This window comes from Siphateles boraxobius, unplaced genomic scaffold (assembly GCF_051911475.1).
Source record: "Siphateles boraxobius isolate OS27281-9 unplaced genomic scaffold, OSU_SipBor_1 22, whole genome shotgun sequence".
Lineage (NCBI taxonomy): Eukaryota > Metazoa > Chordata > Actinopteri > Cypriniformes > Leuciscidae > Siphateles > Siphateles boraxobius.
Window position 1 is genome coordinate 21266779 of NW_027508833.1, and position 17527 is coordinate 21284305.

The window sequence follows — 17527 nt, forward strand, 5'->3', positions numbered from 1 at the left end:
TGGGCACTTGGGAGACTGAACACAGAATAAAATCTATGGACCTCTTTGATTAGCAAGCGTTTCTACCTAGAGCATATTAAAGTTTATAAATGAATAATCATTATAATTTATGACTGATAATATTCAGAAACCATTGTGTGTGTTAGCCAATCTGTTGTAGTGCTATCTCGAACAGTGTTTCCTTTTATGTATGCTGTACTCATTAATACGTTCTCGTAATTACGTTCTTTGCAGACTCGCTTGGGGGAATCAAAAAGAGATTCATTTTTGGCTTACTTTATCTCAATGGGCTGCTGTAAATGAGCCACAGTCAGCTAATTACAATAACACACACTGGCCATGAGCGTTCCCTGTTCAATGAGACACACTGCAAAAGCAAAGCCATTACCTCGTCATTTGTGTACAGAGCACATTTTGTGGGAAGCTCTTTTCACAAACGATGAGAATGAAGCCCACAGAAAGACTACAGATACATCTCAACCTATTTTTTTACTAGAGATCTGGTATCTGGCTGATAACCCATGTTGTTATCAAGTGCTCCCTTCTCAGTTAACACATTTAGTAACAGACCGGCCACAGTGAAACATAGACTATAATCGAATTTTCGCCACACATACAGGGCCAGTGGAATCTGTTCCTCTGATAAAGCTGCAGAAAAGTGCCATGAACTTAGAGACAATCCCATGTCAAACCTAGGGTTAAGTGACTTGCTCATGGGCACAATGATGATGTCTGCTATCTTGATTCTTGCATTTCAATATGAAATGTCTTTCATAATTCAATCTATCATACAATGTATTTCTGAGTTATACAGCATATTCAATAAGAAATTAATTGGATCTTGCAATGCAGGCATTAAGAAGTCTGGTGGTTTGTGATGTCTCTCGAAAAGGAAGGTAATTTCACTGGTGAAACATTTAAATAAAAGTTTATAAAGATTAATAGATTTTTTTTTCTTTGGAATAAGGTGCAGGGACAATGAATCATGCACACTAACACCAGAAATGTGTGTTAAGGAAATAAATAGTTAATTTTCACCACCCATATTTGTAAGAAAGAAAGAAAATCATTATATATATATATATATATATATATATATATATATATATATATATATATATATATATATATATATATATACACACATGTATTCATTATTCAGAAGGGTAAAATTATTGAGTAATTGTGCTTAGTTATTTTGGAGATTTTTACTCTACTCAAATGCTGTTGAAAGTAAATACTCAATTACATTTAAGTAGGGAAGAAAATAATTTGTAGTGCAATGATGCATTTTAACAACATACAAAACTACGCAGTGATGGAATGTGAAAACCAGGCTTATAAGGGGTGAGGTAAACAAGGTAATGACAAACAGGTGAATGTGATCAGTGATGATGAGTCCGGGCAGTGAGTTATGGGAAATGTAGTTGTGAGGGAAAAACAAAAAACTGAAGTGGAGTGCCCTCTGGTGGCTCTAAAGAGCACTCCAGCTGATGACCATTATACAGTGATTAGTCTATAAACAACAATGGTGAAAAAAGATTGTTCTACACAGTTTGAGCATTAAGATTACTTTAATAAGAAACCCCCAGCTGATCCCATCAGTCTTTTTCAAAAGCCAAGTAGTACGTTTTACTATTAAATATTAAGTACAATTAAACAAATAAACTTTTTATTTTCATCCCAAGTAGCCTATGCATTTAGCTGAATACTTGACTTTTAACTGGTATAATTTTGACGTAGTATCCATACTTTCACTTAAAATCTCTTTTTTAAAAACTTTTTATACCCATTATTTTTTGTCATTGCCGAGGATTGCAAACGTCTTCACATTAACAGTGCCAACTGCCTGCTAGTATCAAGAAACTCCTCCACAAAGAGGAAACGTATGCTACCCAGATTTAGTGACACTAACAGAGTCTAGGCAGTGTGCTAATTAGTTGTTACATTTAACAATAAAGCATCTAGAAATGGGAGGATATATTCCAGTGTCATTGCATAAAATTAGTACTTACTCAATGGTACTGTAGAACGATGCAAATATTTTCGGCCATTTTGTGAAACATGACTCTAGCAGCTAGTTTCTTGACACCATTAAACACGCACTGAGTTACTTAGAACAACCCTGCAATTAAAATGCTCCGCTCATTCATTTGTATGTATGACGGTGGACGCTCTCACCCAGCATACTGAAACGCTCTGACCGGCTGGGGTGCGAGGCCGCTTCTACTGAGAACCTTTGTGCTCCAAATCCAGTCAGTTTGCATGAGAAATCACAGAGCGCTTCTTTCAGCAGGCTGAATGAGCTGAATGTTTGCCAGGCTGCAGAGGAGACAGGTGGGGCGTGTGGGGAAGGATGATAAGAGATGCATTGTTCACATCTGAAGTGAACGGTTCAGAGACTGATAGCAGACCCCAGGCTCCTGCAAGTACAGCAGGACTTCCTCTAGATACAGCACCGAAGCAGATTTACCGTTGCTCCAGACTTACGCTTTCTAGATTATGTGATTAAACACGCCTGCAGCAGAGTAAACACGGGACAGATAAGAGATAAAGTCCTGATATCACAGTTTGCTTTACGTGTTTATTGTAACATGCTCAGAATGGTATAATAGGTTATCCACATGTGTCGTGCTTAAATCTGCTGCACAAATGAAAATCCAACTTGAGCATTACCATATTTATCAATAGCTTAGGAATAGTGTGTTCCTGTACAGAGCCCTCCGATGTGAAATCCACTTTTTCTATCGTGCTGTTCTTGTTAGCTTATCAAAATGTTATATTCATGTGGGTTTTGATTCAGAACACAAAACTGAAAAAAATCATGAACATGAAAAGAATCATAACAATTGACCCCTTGAAGTAATACCATGTTTTTTTCCCAAATTATGTATTGCTTCATTTGTAATATTTTTATTACTAAATAAATATGTAATATTATAAACGCCCACTGCTCATATCTTTGCATATGAAATAAGTATTACATGTGGAACACTCTTGAAAACTTCTTTTAGCACGTTTTTACTATTACAGATCTCAAGGTTAACTAATCATGAAAAATGTTGATTATAGCATTATATTTAAATCTATAGCATTATATTTAGATTGTGACATGAAAGGTTGCAGTGATCACAGACATGTTGAGCGCATGCATGCAGTGATCTCATCATTGTAACTCGATTTCTGCACTCTAACGAATACTTTCATCATAACTAACAGTGCAAACACGATGTAAATAAGAGATTTATTGATTATAACGAGAGTTTTGGTTAGAGGGAGCATTCTTTGATCGCTTTCTATATATAATTTAATTACAATTTAAATAACAGATTATTTTCATCCTATTAGCAAAAAAAATTAAAGTTGAAATGTAAAAGACCTTTTAGTCACTGGTTTGATTAACTGACACAAATAGCAAAAAACAATTTTGAGAAAAAAAACATCTGACTGTACATTAGTCATTACATATTAAAAAATCACTGGTCACTGCAAATTTGGCTAGACATGCACACATAATCAGTACACATCAAACAATCTGTAAGAAAACGTGACGCAGTAAAAACGTAGTTTGCTCAAATAAGTGTGCTGCACCGTTTTTTTTTCCTGCAAATCCAGTGTCAGAAAGAAGGTTATGCATCCAGTGTTAGCGCCATGCATGTTATTTACCTATTACTTGTCATTTGCAAATCACTGGGCGGGGCTACAATGGTAATGATGTAGAATTAGGCGTAGATCTATTTCTTCAGAAGCAGTCTTTCACCTGTCATAGGCACATTCCAAACCGAGTCATTCTCTGGGCTTGGTTTCAGTAAAAGCTGTTTTTGGTAATTTGGTAAAAAAAACAAGTAATTTTTCAATTATGAAACTTAGGGATGCACCAATCCGATACTCAGTATCAGTATCGGCTCCGATACTGCCATTTTTGCCGGATCGGGTATTGGTCAGACGAGGACGATCCAAATCCAATTTTGTGCGTATACTATTCTGTGTTATTGTTAAGCCCCACAAAAGCCACAAAAAACATTATAAAGCACCATAAAGTTTGAATATTTAAGTAATTAAATTCAAAATCAGGTAAACTTTTCCCTCTGCTGTGGCTGTCAATCATTCTCCATTCAGCATTCGAACAGCGCGTCACGTTCGGTTACGACAGTCAACATGATGAAACTCTCTCCAAGATGATTCAATGTTACTATTATTATACTTGATCGGTAGATAAAGGTCTATGGTTTCGCATAAAACAACTTTATCTTGCTGGACTTTATTGCTGTAACTTTATCATGTTACTTTCTACCAGGTGTCTGTTAGATCGCAACACTAGAGTAGAGTCAGAGCACTATAATTGTTCTTCACGCGCACGACAACTGAAATTTAAAACTGTTAAAAGAAAAGGCTAAATAAACTATTGCATAGATAGATACTGTATAATATACTACGCATATTTCTTTCGTTTGTGCTTGAACTTTTCAATGCGGACATATAAGTCAATGCGGACTTATAAGTCAACACTGTTACTCCATGTTGCTTCAAGCGCATCATTCTGCGCTCGGGATGCGCATAAGCATTTTGTGCCGCACTGTATAGCAGCCTTTCATATCATAATACAGTGACGCAATGACAGATTATTAATAGCCTTTCTTGTTCTGTTCCATCTATCATATGTTGCAGCCTCATTAAACAGCTGTTCTACTGTATACATTTAAAAGTAAACATGTCTCAATTGTATAGAGGCCTATAGCTATATATAAAATAATTTATATTTACCAGATTTAGTGTTACACTTATTGTCTCTTATTTGTTTTTCAGTAAATGTTCAGATTTTATACAATTATTGTGGACTCATTTTTTCTAGACTAAATTTTACTGCTGAATTATCCATCCGTCATAGATTATGATCATATATTTGTTTTTCTATGGTATCGGTCGATACTCCAAATTTTTGGGATCGGATCGATTCTTAAAAAAAGTGGTATCGGTCCATCCCTACTGAAACTTACTGGATATTCTTATAGTAAAGTATGAAGGAAAATTTGATTTCTCAATTCATGACCCCTTTAAATTGATTTAAAAAAGTGACAGTAAATGTATTTAGAATGTTAAAAAAGGTTGTTTCTATTTCAAATATTGTAACAATATTACTGTTTTTGACTGTATTTTTTTATAAAAAAATTGTAGTCTCTGGACTAGAAAAAATTCTGACCTCACACTTTGAATGATAGTGAATGCGTATAATATTAAAACAAAAGGGACTCAACATAATGTAATTCTGGGTAATGGACAAGAAATAACATGCCACAATCAATAACAAAAAAAGTATAAATGCATCCTGTTTTTATTAAACTTTTTATTAGTTGAATAAGCATTTATCTCTGAAGGTCTGCAAAAAAGCCACATGCTGTAAAAATGTTGAAAAAGTCACAGTACATAAAACTTTCTTTTTTCCTTATCCATATATGCAGGAGTTTACTCTCTCAGGGCTACTGCTGGGCTGAAAAATTATGTAAATTAAAATTTTGCATGAACTGATACCACTCTTGAGGTTGTTCAGAAGGTGTAAAGCAGTTTAATAAATGAATGATTAATGAAACCAATCATGTTTTATTCCAACACTCTTCTTTTCTTCACCCAACAGAATGATTCCCCCAACGAGCAAAAACTTCCTGGTGAATAACCTGGCTGCCGGGACGCAGTATGACCTGTGCGTCCTTGCAATTTATGACGACGGAATTACCTCTCTGACGGCCACGCGGGTTGTAGGCTGCGTGCAGTTCACCACCGAGTCTGAGTATCTACGCTGCCACTTCATGCAATCCCAGTTCTTGGGTGGCACTATGATCATCATCATCGGGGGCATAATTGTGGCCTCCGTCCTTGTCTTCATCATCATCCTCATGATACGCTACAAAGTGTGCAACAGCGGTAACTCCGCCAAGGGGACCTCGGTCACCGACGTGCACTCTCAAACCAACGGGGCGCAGTCCCAGGGCTGTACCGTCACGCCATCTGCATCCAAACAAGGTGCTTTGAGCTTGGAGGCAGGCGAGGGATGCCAAAAGAGCTCTGCCGCGCCTCTTCCTCCACCTCCAGATTCCCAAACCTCAGAGACCTCCATTCCAGACTGCTCCACCTCCACTTCGCTGGTATGCCAAAGCTGGATGACACCCGGCTCTTCAGGGTCACTAAAGCCAAAGCGCAAACCAGCGCCAAAGCCCATCCCCGCGGCCGGCGCGGCCGAGCCCAAAGTGGAGGCGCTACCCAATGCAGAGACGCAAAACACCAACCGAAACAACTCCACTGCCCTTCAGCAGACGTTCCCAACCCCTCCGCCCCCATCCCGCTTTAATGACACTCCGATTTTAAGGAGGGCGCGTCCGACTACGTCCAAGTATATGACATTGCCCGTTGAAGGAGTGCGGGCTAAACGCAGGTACTCTTTGAACGAGAACCTGTCGAAACACCACTGCTACATTGGCTCGCAGAAGCTGGGGAACGTGTTCTGTAAGCGGAGTATGTCTGTAAACGGGATGCTAGTCCAAATGGCAAACTCGAATCTAGACAGCGAGAAAACTGCGTTTTCAAGTTCAGAGTGGATTTTAGAGAGCACCGTGTGAATGTACGACTGCTGGAGAGTAGATGGAGTGCCTGCATCTCATTGAGTACGTGTGTGTGTGTGTGTGCGTGTGTGTATAAGCTCTCATAGTATATAAATGAGTGTGATTGTATGAATGTGCACGTTTTGCACCATTTCTTTCGTTTCCATCTGCAAATCATATTTTCTGCTGTCTTTTTATTAATGTTTTCTTGAAACCCATGGATTACTTTGGATATTTGCTTTGAGGGAGGTGCTAGCCGCTCATAGCCGGATCCATCACCCAAGAGAGACACGCCTCCATCTTCACTGAACACGGTGAGCTTCACGGTAAGAGGAAAGCATTGGTGCCTTCCTGTGTCCTCTTACCAGAGGGCTCCTACTGGATACGAGCTTTGTGTCAGTTACACAGATAGAAGGAAACATAAGAGATTTCACAAAAAAGCCTTTCTATTCAAGGAAATGACATTTCCTGCATATTCTAGAGAAACTCTTATATGAAAAAGAAAAAAAACCTATATAAGGACTTACTGGGACCTGTTATTAAATTGATATTTTTAAAAAATCTAAGCTTTTTCTTTTCAGTGACATTTTGCCTTTGTTTGAAGGCACAAAAAAAAATCCATGTACAGAGAGACAACATCTGCTGTGTTCTTATGTTGTGTAAAATAAAATAATAAAATTAAAACCATTCCGTTTGTGTCGTTATGAACGCAAAACAAATGCTCATGATACTGCTTCAATTCGTGTAATACACAAAAAAATAGAGTGATGTTTCAGGTATTATGGGATGGCATTGTAGGACATTGTATTTTACATTTCATAGCCATATTCATTGTTAATATATAATCTACTTGAACTACAAAAATCTTTAAAATGCTTTGAAAAATGGTAAAACAGTTCATAAAATTGGCCTTTCCTTGAACCACAAATAAACAGAGTAAAATAAGTCAATAAACATTAAATATACAGTAACATAAAACATTATTTAAATAAAAGATAATTTTACATTATTGAATTATTGAATGCATCACATTATTAGTGATTTTACAATGAGACATCTGAGAATGTCATATTCCAGTACAATCATAATAATTTTAATATTTTACTGTAAAAGTAGTAAGTACACATTATCTAAAAATAAAGTTATTCAATTTTTTTTATTTAGAAAAAGAGTTGTATTAAAATGTGCATGTTAAATGTAAAACAAAAGTATTTTCTGTTACGTCCAGCGTAATTTGTCATACTTTTTTTTAAGATAATGACTTTATAAATGTGTATAGGGAGTTGACACTTTTTCACAAGTTAATTAACAGTCTTTTCACAGGCTCTGATAAATATTAAAGCTGAGGATTGCCAGAGTGGACCGACAGCTGTATCTGATTCAAGACTTGCTGAGCTGTTATACAAAAATATGATAGTTATAGATGTCCTGGTAGGTTTGTTTGCAGTAAGACCCTTTAAAAATGTCCCCATGAATGTTCAAAAGAAACCTACACCTACATGTGAATGGTTACAGTTCCTTACAATGGATCAGGCGACTCAGGGCCCGTCCACACGAAGACGCGTTTCGCTGTATACGTATACATTTTTTATCGTATTGGCGTTTCGTCCACACGGATCCGGCGTTTTGGGAGAGTGAAACCGCTACTTTTTGAAACCGGGTCCCAAAGTGGATAAATCTGAAAACGACGCCCTTGCGATTTCGTGTGTACGACCAATCCGTATATTTTGTGAAACGATGATGTCATCACCCCACGTGTCGTCTAGTCAGACACGCTAAATCAGTAGCTATAACAGCAACAACTGCGACTACTTGCTTGAGTTCATGCTTCAGAAGCTACTGAGCCTCTTTTATTTATTTATTTACTATTTAGGCCTACTTTAATGTATTTTTATTTTATTTATTTATATTTCGTTCTTATGCTATGATGCTTTTATTTTGTCTGATTAAGACTTTTCGTATTTTGTAGAGATGGGCATGTCAAGCAAACATAATATTCGACGATCGCTGGGAATTATTTGATTATTATTCAAAAAACGCACCTCTGCCCCTCATGCTCACCAGTGACACGGCGTTCGTTCCGACATTAAATTTCTCTGTACTGTAGGCCTATATGTTGTAGCCATTAAAGAAAAGTTAGAAATAATCAGGACATGGAGGCGCCGACGCGATATAACTTGCATCGCACGAGAACTGGAGCTTGTCTCATAAATGAACATAAACTCAGAAATATATCTAAGCTTGAAATGTCTACTTTTAAACAAAACAATTCAAAACGAAAAGAAACAGACAACTCTAATAATCCATATGAAGTGTGCATTTCTCTCTATAGGCACCTTCACAATACTGCGAAGGTGGCGAGTCAGCATCGTCACACAAAACACTAGTTTATTAATAGACAATTAAAATTTCTCCTTGCTATATTTGACACATTCATAATGATTAGGCTATTTGCCGGTTCTTTGTGGCAAGCTTTATGCGTCTGCAAACTAATCGACTATCGTGACTCATCCCTATTTTGTACCATTTATAGTTTTTCATATTGTTCAATAAAGTTCTTGGTAAAAAAGAAATGAAAAGAAAAGAAGCTACTGTGCCTAATATTAGCCTACTGTATATTGTTGTATACAGCGCGCAAGGTTTATGCGCAAGTGGAATTACATCGTCTCGTACTGGTCTGGCATGTATACTACACCGTTTTCAGTCGGTTTCAGTGGTTTCGTGTGTACGCAGATATTTCTTGAGACGACGCCGTGTTTACAGAATTTTTTTTTAGAACGAGGAAAAAAAAGATCAGATAGGGAACGCACCGGCTTCGTGTGGACGTGGCCTCAGAGTGGCAGAAGCTCACACAAAAATGACCCCTTTAAGCCCTCTTAATGGTAAGTAGCTTTAGGAAGATCTCTTTGACCACATATGGTTTCTGGTTGGCGGGCTTCAGAGGCCTTACCCCCCTCTTCAGCTTTATTGTCTCATAGAGAGACTCAAAAGTCAAAGTACACATGTGAATCTAGCATAAAGATTGAGCCGAAGGCACTGACATTATAAGAACCCTCACTCCACTTTTTCTGTCACAAGTCTTTAATCGGAATGTTTCAATTCATTAGAGGGGAGAAGAAGGGCAAACACACACAGAGAACTGCAACTCTTTTGGGGGAAATTAAAGTGTAATCGTTATTTACAGAGATGTCTACTAAACTTTGGTACAATGAGCGAATTTCACGTTTTTAAAATGGAATAAAATGTAAATACATGACCTTTTCTACTACTCATAATAATGATACACTTTATGGATATAAAAACTTAATTTACATATTCTTATACATTGCAAATTGTTTACAAATCGCTTTATTCTGTAACATAAATGCAAGTGAAAAAATAAAAATAGAGTAGCACATCATCTGCATACCAATGACAAATGGCATGTCAGTTACATGTCAGGTTTTTTTTTTTTTTTTTTTTTACTTATGCATACGCACTGGAAACAAACACCACATCATTTGTGTTAAAAATACTTTTTACTAACTTAAATTATTGGGTAAAAAAATTATTAATTAATTTTTGGAAAGCCCGAACCAAACTCCCAGTGCAACTTATCAAATCTACCGAGGATATTTACATGTTTGAACAAAATATCTTTTAATTGATTAAATACAAACCTCTTTTTGGAAATCAAAGGGGAAAAAAATTGTGACAAAGCACAAATGTTTTCCATTTAGCCATCATTCAATTAGTGTAGCTGAACCGCATAAGCTGCTATTCGATGATTTCCCCCAAAGCCTTGGCTGAGAGTTCTAAAAGCCCCCACTTGCACACTTCAGGAAAGTAGTTTAGTTTCTGCCTGGTGTGTCATGTCCAGAGAACTGGGGAGACTAATGAGAATAGACGCAAGTAGGCGGTCTGATTCCTCTCAATTAGCACTGATTTGCACTTTAAGGAGAGTGTAATTTAACCACATTCTTCTCCACAATAGTCTCTCTTGCGTGGAAGGAATGGGGGATGCAAATATAAGGGAAGGATCAAAGCCGTGAGAGCTCAGTGCTTCAAAGAGGCCTTCAGCATCAACACACAGGATCCACGTTAAGTCTGCGAGACATCTAAGGTGTTGCACTGTCAGTAACTCAACACAGGAATGCAGTCGTAGCCAAAAAGTTTGTGAGTTCAAAAAGTAAAGGGAAATATTAGTATTGTCAGATCAAGTCAGAGGCAAAGTTTCTGTTGTCAGTGCATCAACATCAAATGTGACTTTGCTTGCTTAATTATGTTCCTGGGGCCTCATAAAATGTTGCGTAGAAACCGTTCTAGATTTGATCTAAGATACTTTCTCAAATGTGCGTATGTGTGATTCAGAGAAAACTAACGTACACACACAAAAAAAAAACGTGCGTATGCCTCTATTCCAGATGTGAAATCTATTTCTGCATTATAGGCCAATTATAGCCTATAGATTGGCCAAAATAATTTATACATGTGAAATCTAAGTATGCTGGACTGCAAACTTTTGAGTTCAGCTTGCAGTGAGAACTTTCTTTAAAAAAAACTAAAAACATTTAAATAAATAAAAAGAGTCTACTGATGCTGTGTTACAGGTTGAGTTGGAATAAAATGATGTGCACTCAGATTGAGTTCTGTCCATACACATCAATATGATGCATCCGATCAATGCAATTCTATATGTGGCAAAGCGATAAATAATCATAACCACAAAGCATACATTTCTCCTTTTGTGTTCCATGCAAGTCAATGATAATGATGATAAATGAAGATCATTTACATCTTTGGGTAAATGTTTTAAATATAGCTTTTCGAAATCTTTCCAAACATCTTTACAAGATACATTCGGCAGTTATAGAAAAATCTGAAAGGCATAGATGACCTGCGAGGTTTGTTTGCAGGAAGACCCCTTAAAACATTCCAATGTCAATGTTCAAATTAAACCTATATGTTCATATGAAAGGTTATGGTTCCTTACAAAGGGTCAGGTGACTCAGAAAGTGGCAAAAGTGCTTGTAAAAATGTGCTTGCTGTGGCCCCTTCAAGCCCTGGACTAATGGTACAACTAATGCTGAAATGAAAGAAATGGTAAGCCCTAATGGTAATTGATTTGGTTGTGATAAATGAGAACAATGATATTGATATCCCTGTAGTTTATTTTATGTTGTGTTATTAGTGAGATAATAGTTTTATTAAGGTGTATGGAGCTGAGGTCTTTCACATGAAGAGCCACGAGCCATAGACTCCCGCTTGAAATGGTATTTAGATGCAGAAAACTAACATTCCTGCACGTGACATTATCACATGTGCATCATCTCAATGGGGAGCGGACTATATCAGCATGCCGTTGCCCTTAATACACAATGCATGTGCACGTCTCACGGAAGGGAAGCGTTTCAGTGCATCTGGATTACTGTCAGTCTTGAATGACATCGTCAATAATCCTTACATAAGCCTGACGCTCAGTGATTGGCATTAACACTAGTGGTGAGGAATCTGTATGGGAAATCTCCTGACACACATACAGCAGAGGCTCTAAAGGCTGTATAGTGCTGCAGCTGTTCTGTTCTTGTTCTTATAAATTTATGACTACTAGGAGTCCGTTATCTATATGGGAACTAAATTTGCGATTAATAGTTTGCAGATTTGAATCCACCACTGAGCACCACTGAGAACTTGTTTGCTTGACATGACTTTAAGATGCCTGTCCACGAAGTGATCAATCAAGTTACAAGGATATTCTCAGTAAAGATACCGAAGAGACAGATTTAGCCTCAAGCAATGCTGATTTTCTGTCAGTGACAGTGTAGAAATATAAACAAGCAAATGATTTAAGATGTATAATCACTTTCAAAGATGGTTAGATTTTATGTTGTTCCTGGTTGGGATGAAGTCAAGCTTTTAAACTTCAGCAAATAATAAAATGAAAAAAAAAAAGTTTAACATTTTTGATAATGATTTAAAAAATCGATATGAATGTTACAGATGGTTAGGACAGATTTAAATGCATTTATCCCTGGTCAGTTTCATGTTGTAGGTGGTTATGCAGTCAAGGTTATAAAATAAAATAAAATAAAAATAAAACAAAATAAAAAAATACAATACAATACAATAATAAAATAAAAGTATTAGACATACAGTAGGTCAAATGTCTTTGTTCATTTCACAGCAGTTTGGTCACCCAGTATAACATATTGTATTGACATGAATGTTCTGAACTGGTGTAGAAAGACAAAGAGACCATGACTGAAAGTGATTCATCCCTGACCTTTAAAGACATACAACATGAATGAATGACAAACTCTCTTTCAAACCTCACTTGTATCAAAGCTCGCTTGCAGAAGTTTTCTCCACATTACCTCAGCGCCAGATATGAACCACCAGCTAGAGCTGAAGAGAAGTAATGCAAGTCATTAGAGTGGCTAAAAAAGCAAATGCTCTCCATCTATGTCATTGCAACTTCCCCAGATGCAGCTCAAACATGCAGCCAGGCAGCGCTGATTTCCCACTTCTGCTATCGATCACAAACCACCTGCCTTTTTTCTAGTCAGACAATCGACACGACAGTGGAGAGATGCATTTATTGAGGGTCAGGGTTATCTGTGAACTATGATGAAGAGGAACGGGCCATCGTGGACACTGTACGTCTTTTAGGAACACGCCATCTCAAGAGAAAAGCAAAAGATGATACATCTATTAAAATACAGAAATCAGTTCAAGACCATTACTCATTAAGAAAGCTGCTCCTTTGTTTTTACATATGTTTGTCAAGTAAGCCAAATGAAAACCCATAAAAATCAACAAAAGCATGTAGGCTAGTATTTTCTGAGATTATTTAGCTAGCAGTATTTACACATTTGGCTGATGCTTTGTTACTTTTTTTGTTTGTTTTTTGTATGTGCTGGCTAAAAAAAAACAATTCAAACATTCACTGATGCTCCAGAAGGAAACAAGATGCATTAAGAGCCGGGGGTGAAAATCAAGGTAAATTTTACTTAATGTGTCTTCCCATATCTTCTGTTGCTTCCGAAGGGCAGTAGATATTTATATTTAAACATGTATATTTAAAAGATATTTAAACAAAATAAGAAAAATTAGGACATCTTTATCCTGTTCAAAAGTTTTTACACCACAGCTGTTAATACTTCTGGAGTGAATGTTTGAAGATGTTTCAACAGTTGTGTTTGAGTCCTTCAATCATCCTCAGTGTGAAAAGATGGATCTCAAAACCATACTGTCACTGCTAGAAAGGGTTCAAATATGCCAAAGATGCTGGAAAACTTAAAGGGGTCATATAATGGTCCATGCACTCTTACAAGTTGATTGTACTGCAATGTGTGTTGGCAGTGCCTATACACAACCATCATATAATGATACAAATCCATCGAGTGTTTTTGTTTTAATCTCCTTATATGTATTCCCCTGTCTCAAATCGAGCCATTTCACTGTGTGACGTCTAACGGCGCATGACGCCCCTCCCATGGTTGTTGTTTGACAGCAATGTTTCAACACAGCCCCGCCCTGAGCGAGCTGTCATCATAGTCCGTCATTGTTAATACACTGGAGCAGAATGGCGTCTAAGCGATTGGGTTGTTCTGTTCTTGGGTGCAGTAACAAACATTTTGATGTTCCTAAATTTGAACCGCTGAAGACGAAGTGGCTGAGTTTTGTTTACGATGGGAATATTCCCCACGATCAACGAAAATGCGTTCATGTTTGCACGATTCATTTCTCACAAGACTGCTTAGGTCAGTATAAAGCTGGTTTTGCTAAGAAGCTGCTCCTGAAAAAGGAATCGGTACCAACTATTCGTGTTCCTGCTGCACCTCCTGAAGAAGTGAGTTTTATGAACCTTTTACGATACATATTAATCTTTGCAAATCGCTTGCACGCTTCACGATGAATGCGGCTAATGTTTACAATCAGGGTACATTACGGCATTTATTCTATATAACGTTGCGATGTTCTCAATATAATTCATAATCCCACGTTCCCCCCGGTCCGACTCCGGTTCAAATTGGTATGGCAACACTACAGATGTGTCCTCAGAGACTCCCACTGCCATTCTTTCGCCAAAATATACCATCAACTGTTGTCAAGGCCACACTCCACGTGTGTTGTGTCAAAAACGCCCCAAATAACAGAGGGGCGGAGTCAGCAAGCTCATTATCATTTAAAGGCATATACACTGAAACGGCGTGCTGAAAACAGAGCTGTTTTTGAGCAGGTAAAATTAGTGTTTTCTTAAAATACTAATGAGAATTTTTAATAAAAGTATATTACAAAGTTTTCATTTAGACCCTAAAGATTCATATTAACTTGTACAAAAATGGCATTATATGACCCCTTTAAGAATGTGCAGGTGGTGAAGGATTTTTCTGAATAACATTGGGCAGTTTAACTGCACAGGACAAACAAGCGACTCAAGAACAACCATCACAAAAAAACAAACAAAAAAAACAGTCTTGGATCATCCAGGAAACGACACACATAAACTTTTGAATGGGGTCATTTTTATAAAATCAGCTTTTTTTTTTTTTTGTCTAATGGACTATATGTAAACATTTTACATAAAATGTCTTATTCAGGATAGTACTAAATTAAAAATAAATTTCTTTTGTTATTTTGTTAAATTTAACAATTTGCAGATTTTGCAAGGTATATGTAAAGTTTTGAGCATGACTGTAACACTCTCTGGCAGGCCATCCCACCTCTTTAATCTGCTCAAGGGTTCAACCTCACTTCGATACTTTGAATTAATACCCAGCACTGCAAAAACAAGGTTTGGTTGACTTGTGCGAAAATAACAAATCAGTGCAATCAATGTTATAAGAAAGATCAACATTTTTTTTATGCCCTTTCCATAGCACTTCTAACTGTGACAGTCTCATTTTAAAAAGGATGATTGGGTGGACAGACATTTCCTGATTACTATTCTCTTTATATTGCCTGGTGTATCATGATACCATGATGCAGGTTTTTAAGAATGATTATTTTGAAAAGTCCTGCCAAAATACAAAAATGCATGCAAATGCATACAGTCATACCAGCAAACTCCAAACCGTCGAAAAAGCAGCTGAAATCGTTTTTGGAAAACTCTGATATTAGAATATAACAATGTTGTTTAGGTAGCAACGTTCTTTTGAAACAACACCAATCTCTATGGTGACATCCTAAAATTAAAAAAATGATTTAAACAACTTTACCTTTCAAATAATAAGTTTCGACAAAAAAAAAAGTTTTATAAAATGATAAACATCACATTTCAGCCTATTGATTATGTAAATGTCATTTGTCTGAACAAAAATTGGATTTTACAAAAAGTTGTAAAGTTGGGTTTCCAATGCAGAGTCTTTGATTAATATGCACATTTTAGCATCTCTAATTTGTGTGCCAAAGCTTGAAAGGTATTGATAGGCAAGAATGATGGCACAAACCCAGAGCCCAGAGACAACAGCCCACGGCCGAGTCGAGGGAGGGAGGGAGGAGCCAAATTGGAATGATGGCTGACGTCAACTGGGGGACGACCAACAGAGGCGAAGCCGATGGATCCCAGGGCGCAGGTGGCCTAGGCGATGCCACGGCTACAGGCGTCTGAGGTGTAGCCAGACTGCCCGAGGACTGAGGCAATGCCTGTGTGATGGAGGACCGAGGCATACACGAAAGGAAGGAGGAGCCTGCTGCAGCCGTAGGGTTGGAGGAACGGAGCGTAGCGGAAGATCCACAAGTCCGTGGCGGAGGTGGTGTGACGACTGTGGGACGAGGGAACTCGGTAGAGTTGAAAGGCCAACTGTGTCTGGTGGACTCGACGGTGGGAGGAGTCAAGGCACAGCCGAGATGTTCTGAGGCCGGAGGCGGAGCCACTGGATCTATCCGCTCAGACGCTGATGGTGGTTGAAGGACTTGAGGCTCGACGTGACTGCTTGGCATTACAGGATGGTGAAGTGCGGAGGTGGAGCTGGAGGACTGGCTGAGCAGGGTGGTGATGGAGGCAAATGGAGATTTGACAGGGTCGAAGGTAACAATCCATTGTTCATACAGGTGTCTGTGCTGTCTAGAAACAGTGATGAAGGTTCAGATAAAACGGATAAAGAGTTTATACAGTCCATAGTGCTGTCCAGAAACAGCCATGAAGGTTAAACAGTAAACAATAAACATAATTATTATTTTTTTTTACTTAGCAAAATATGCCACACCATGTGTTGGTGTACTATAGTGATGACAAAAGAATGAATCGTTAATTTGATCCAGTACTTTGAAACAAATTAACAATTCACGTAAATTGATTGGACTTCATCACTAATCAAGAAGCATAGCAAGAAGCAAGATCACACTGGAAAAAAAAAAACACGGAAATCGCTAAGCAATAACAGGATTCAGTGACGTAAAAAGAAATTGAATTGGCTTATTTCATTAAGCTTCTACTAGCAAGTATCCATCATATTTCTGTAAGAGCTTTTAAAAAGACAGTAAGAATGCTATTTTTGCCTTTAATCGAATGTATGGAGGGACATCTCATTATGATAGATCTGTCTCTTTCTCTCACAGTCTTTAAGATACAATCCTTTTGAGTGGCCTGAAAATCATTTATTCTGTGTTTCTCATAACTTCAAGGACAGTGGAGTGTCTGTGTAGTGAACACCATCATCATGAGATGTGACAGGAACCCAAAACTCCCATTCACAGTTAGAGCGTTGGTGTGAAAGAGTCTTATTAATAAATAATCGGGTGCAATCACATAGCTTTGAGAAAAAACTTTCATGTAAAGTTATTTGGAAAGCCCCTTTTCATTTAAAAGTTGGGTTTTTTGGGGTAGTAAGCACTTTGAAACACATTAAAAAAGATCTCCAGGTGTGCATTATGCAAATGACTCCTTCTCTTAAGCCTTCGAAGCTCTACGCTGTTTCAGCCAGTGAAATGGGTTTCAAAGGAAGCCCAGA

General features: G+C 37.6%; 1 protein-coding gene across 1 annotated transcript in view; it reads left to right on the forward strand.

Annotated features, from left to right (window-relative positions):
• Nucleotides 1-7280, forward strand: part of lrfn5a (leucine rich repeat and fibronectin type III domain containing 5a) — a 121048-nt gene extending 113768 nt beyond the window's left edge. Inside the window, exon 3 of the mRNA XM_077239059.1 lies at nucleotides 5633-7280. Within this exon, the coding sequence (XP_077095174.1) occupies nucleotides 5633-6611 (979 nt within the window). The 3' untranslated portion in view covers nucleotides 6612-7280. The remainder of the gene's footprint in view (nucleotides 1-5632) is intronic.
• Nucleotides 7281-17527: the final 10247 nt, after the last annotated feature.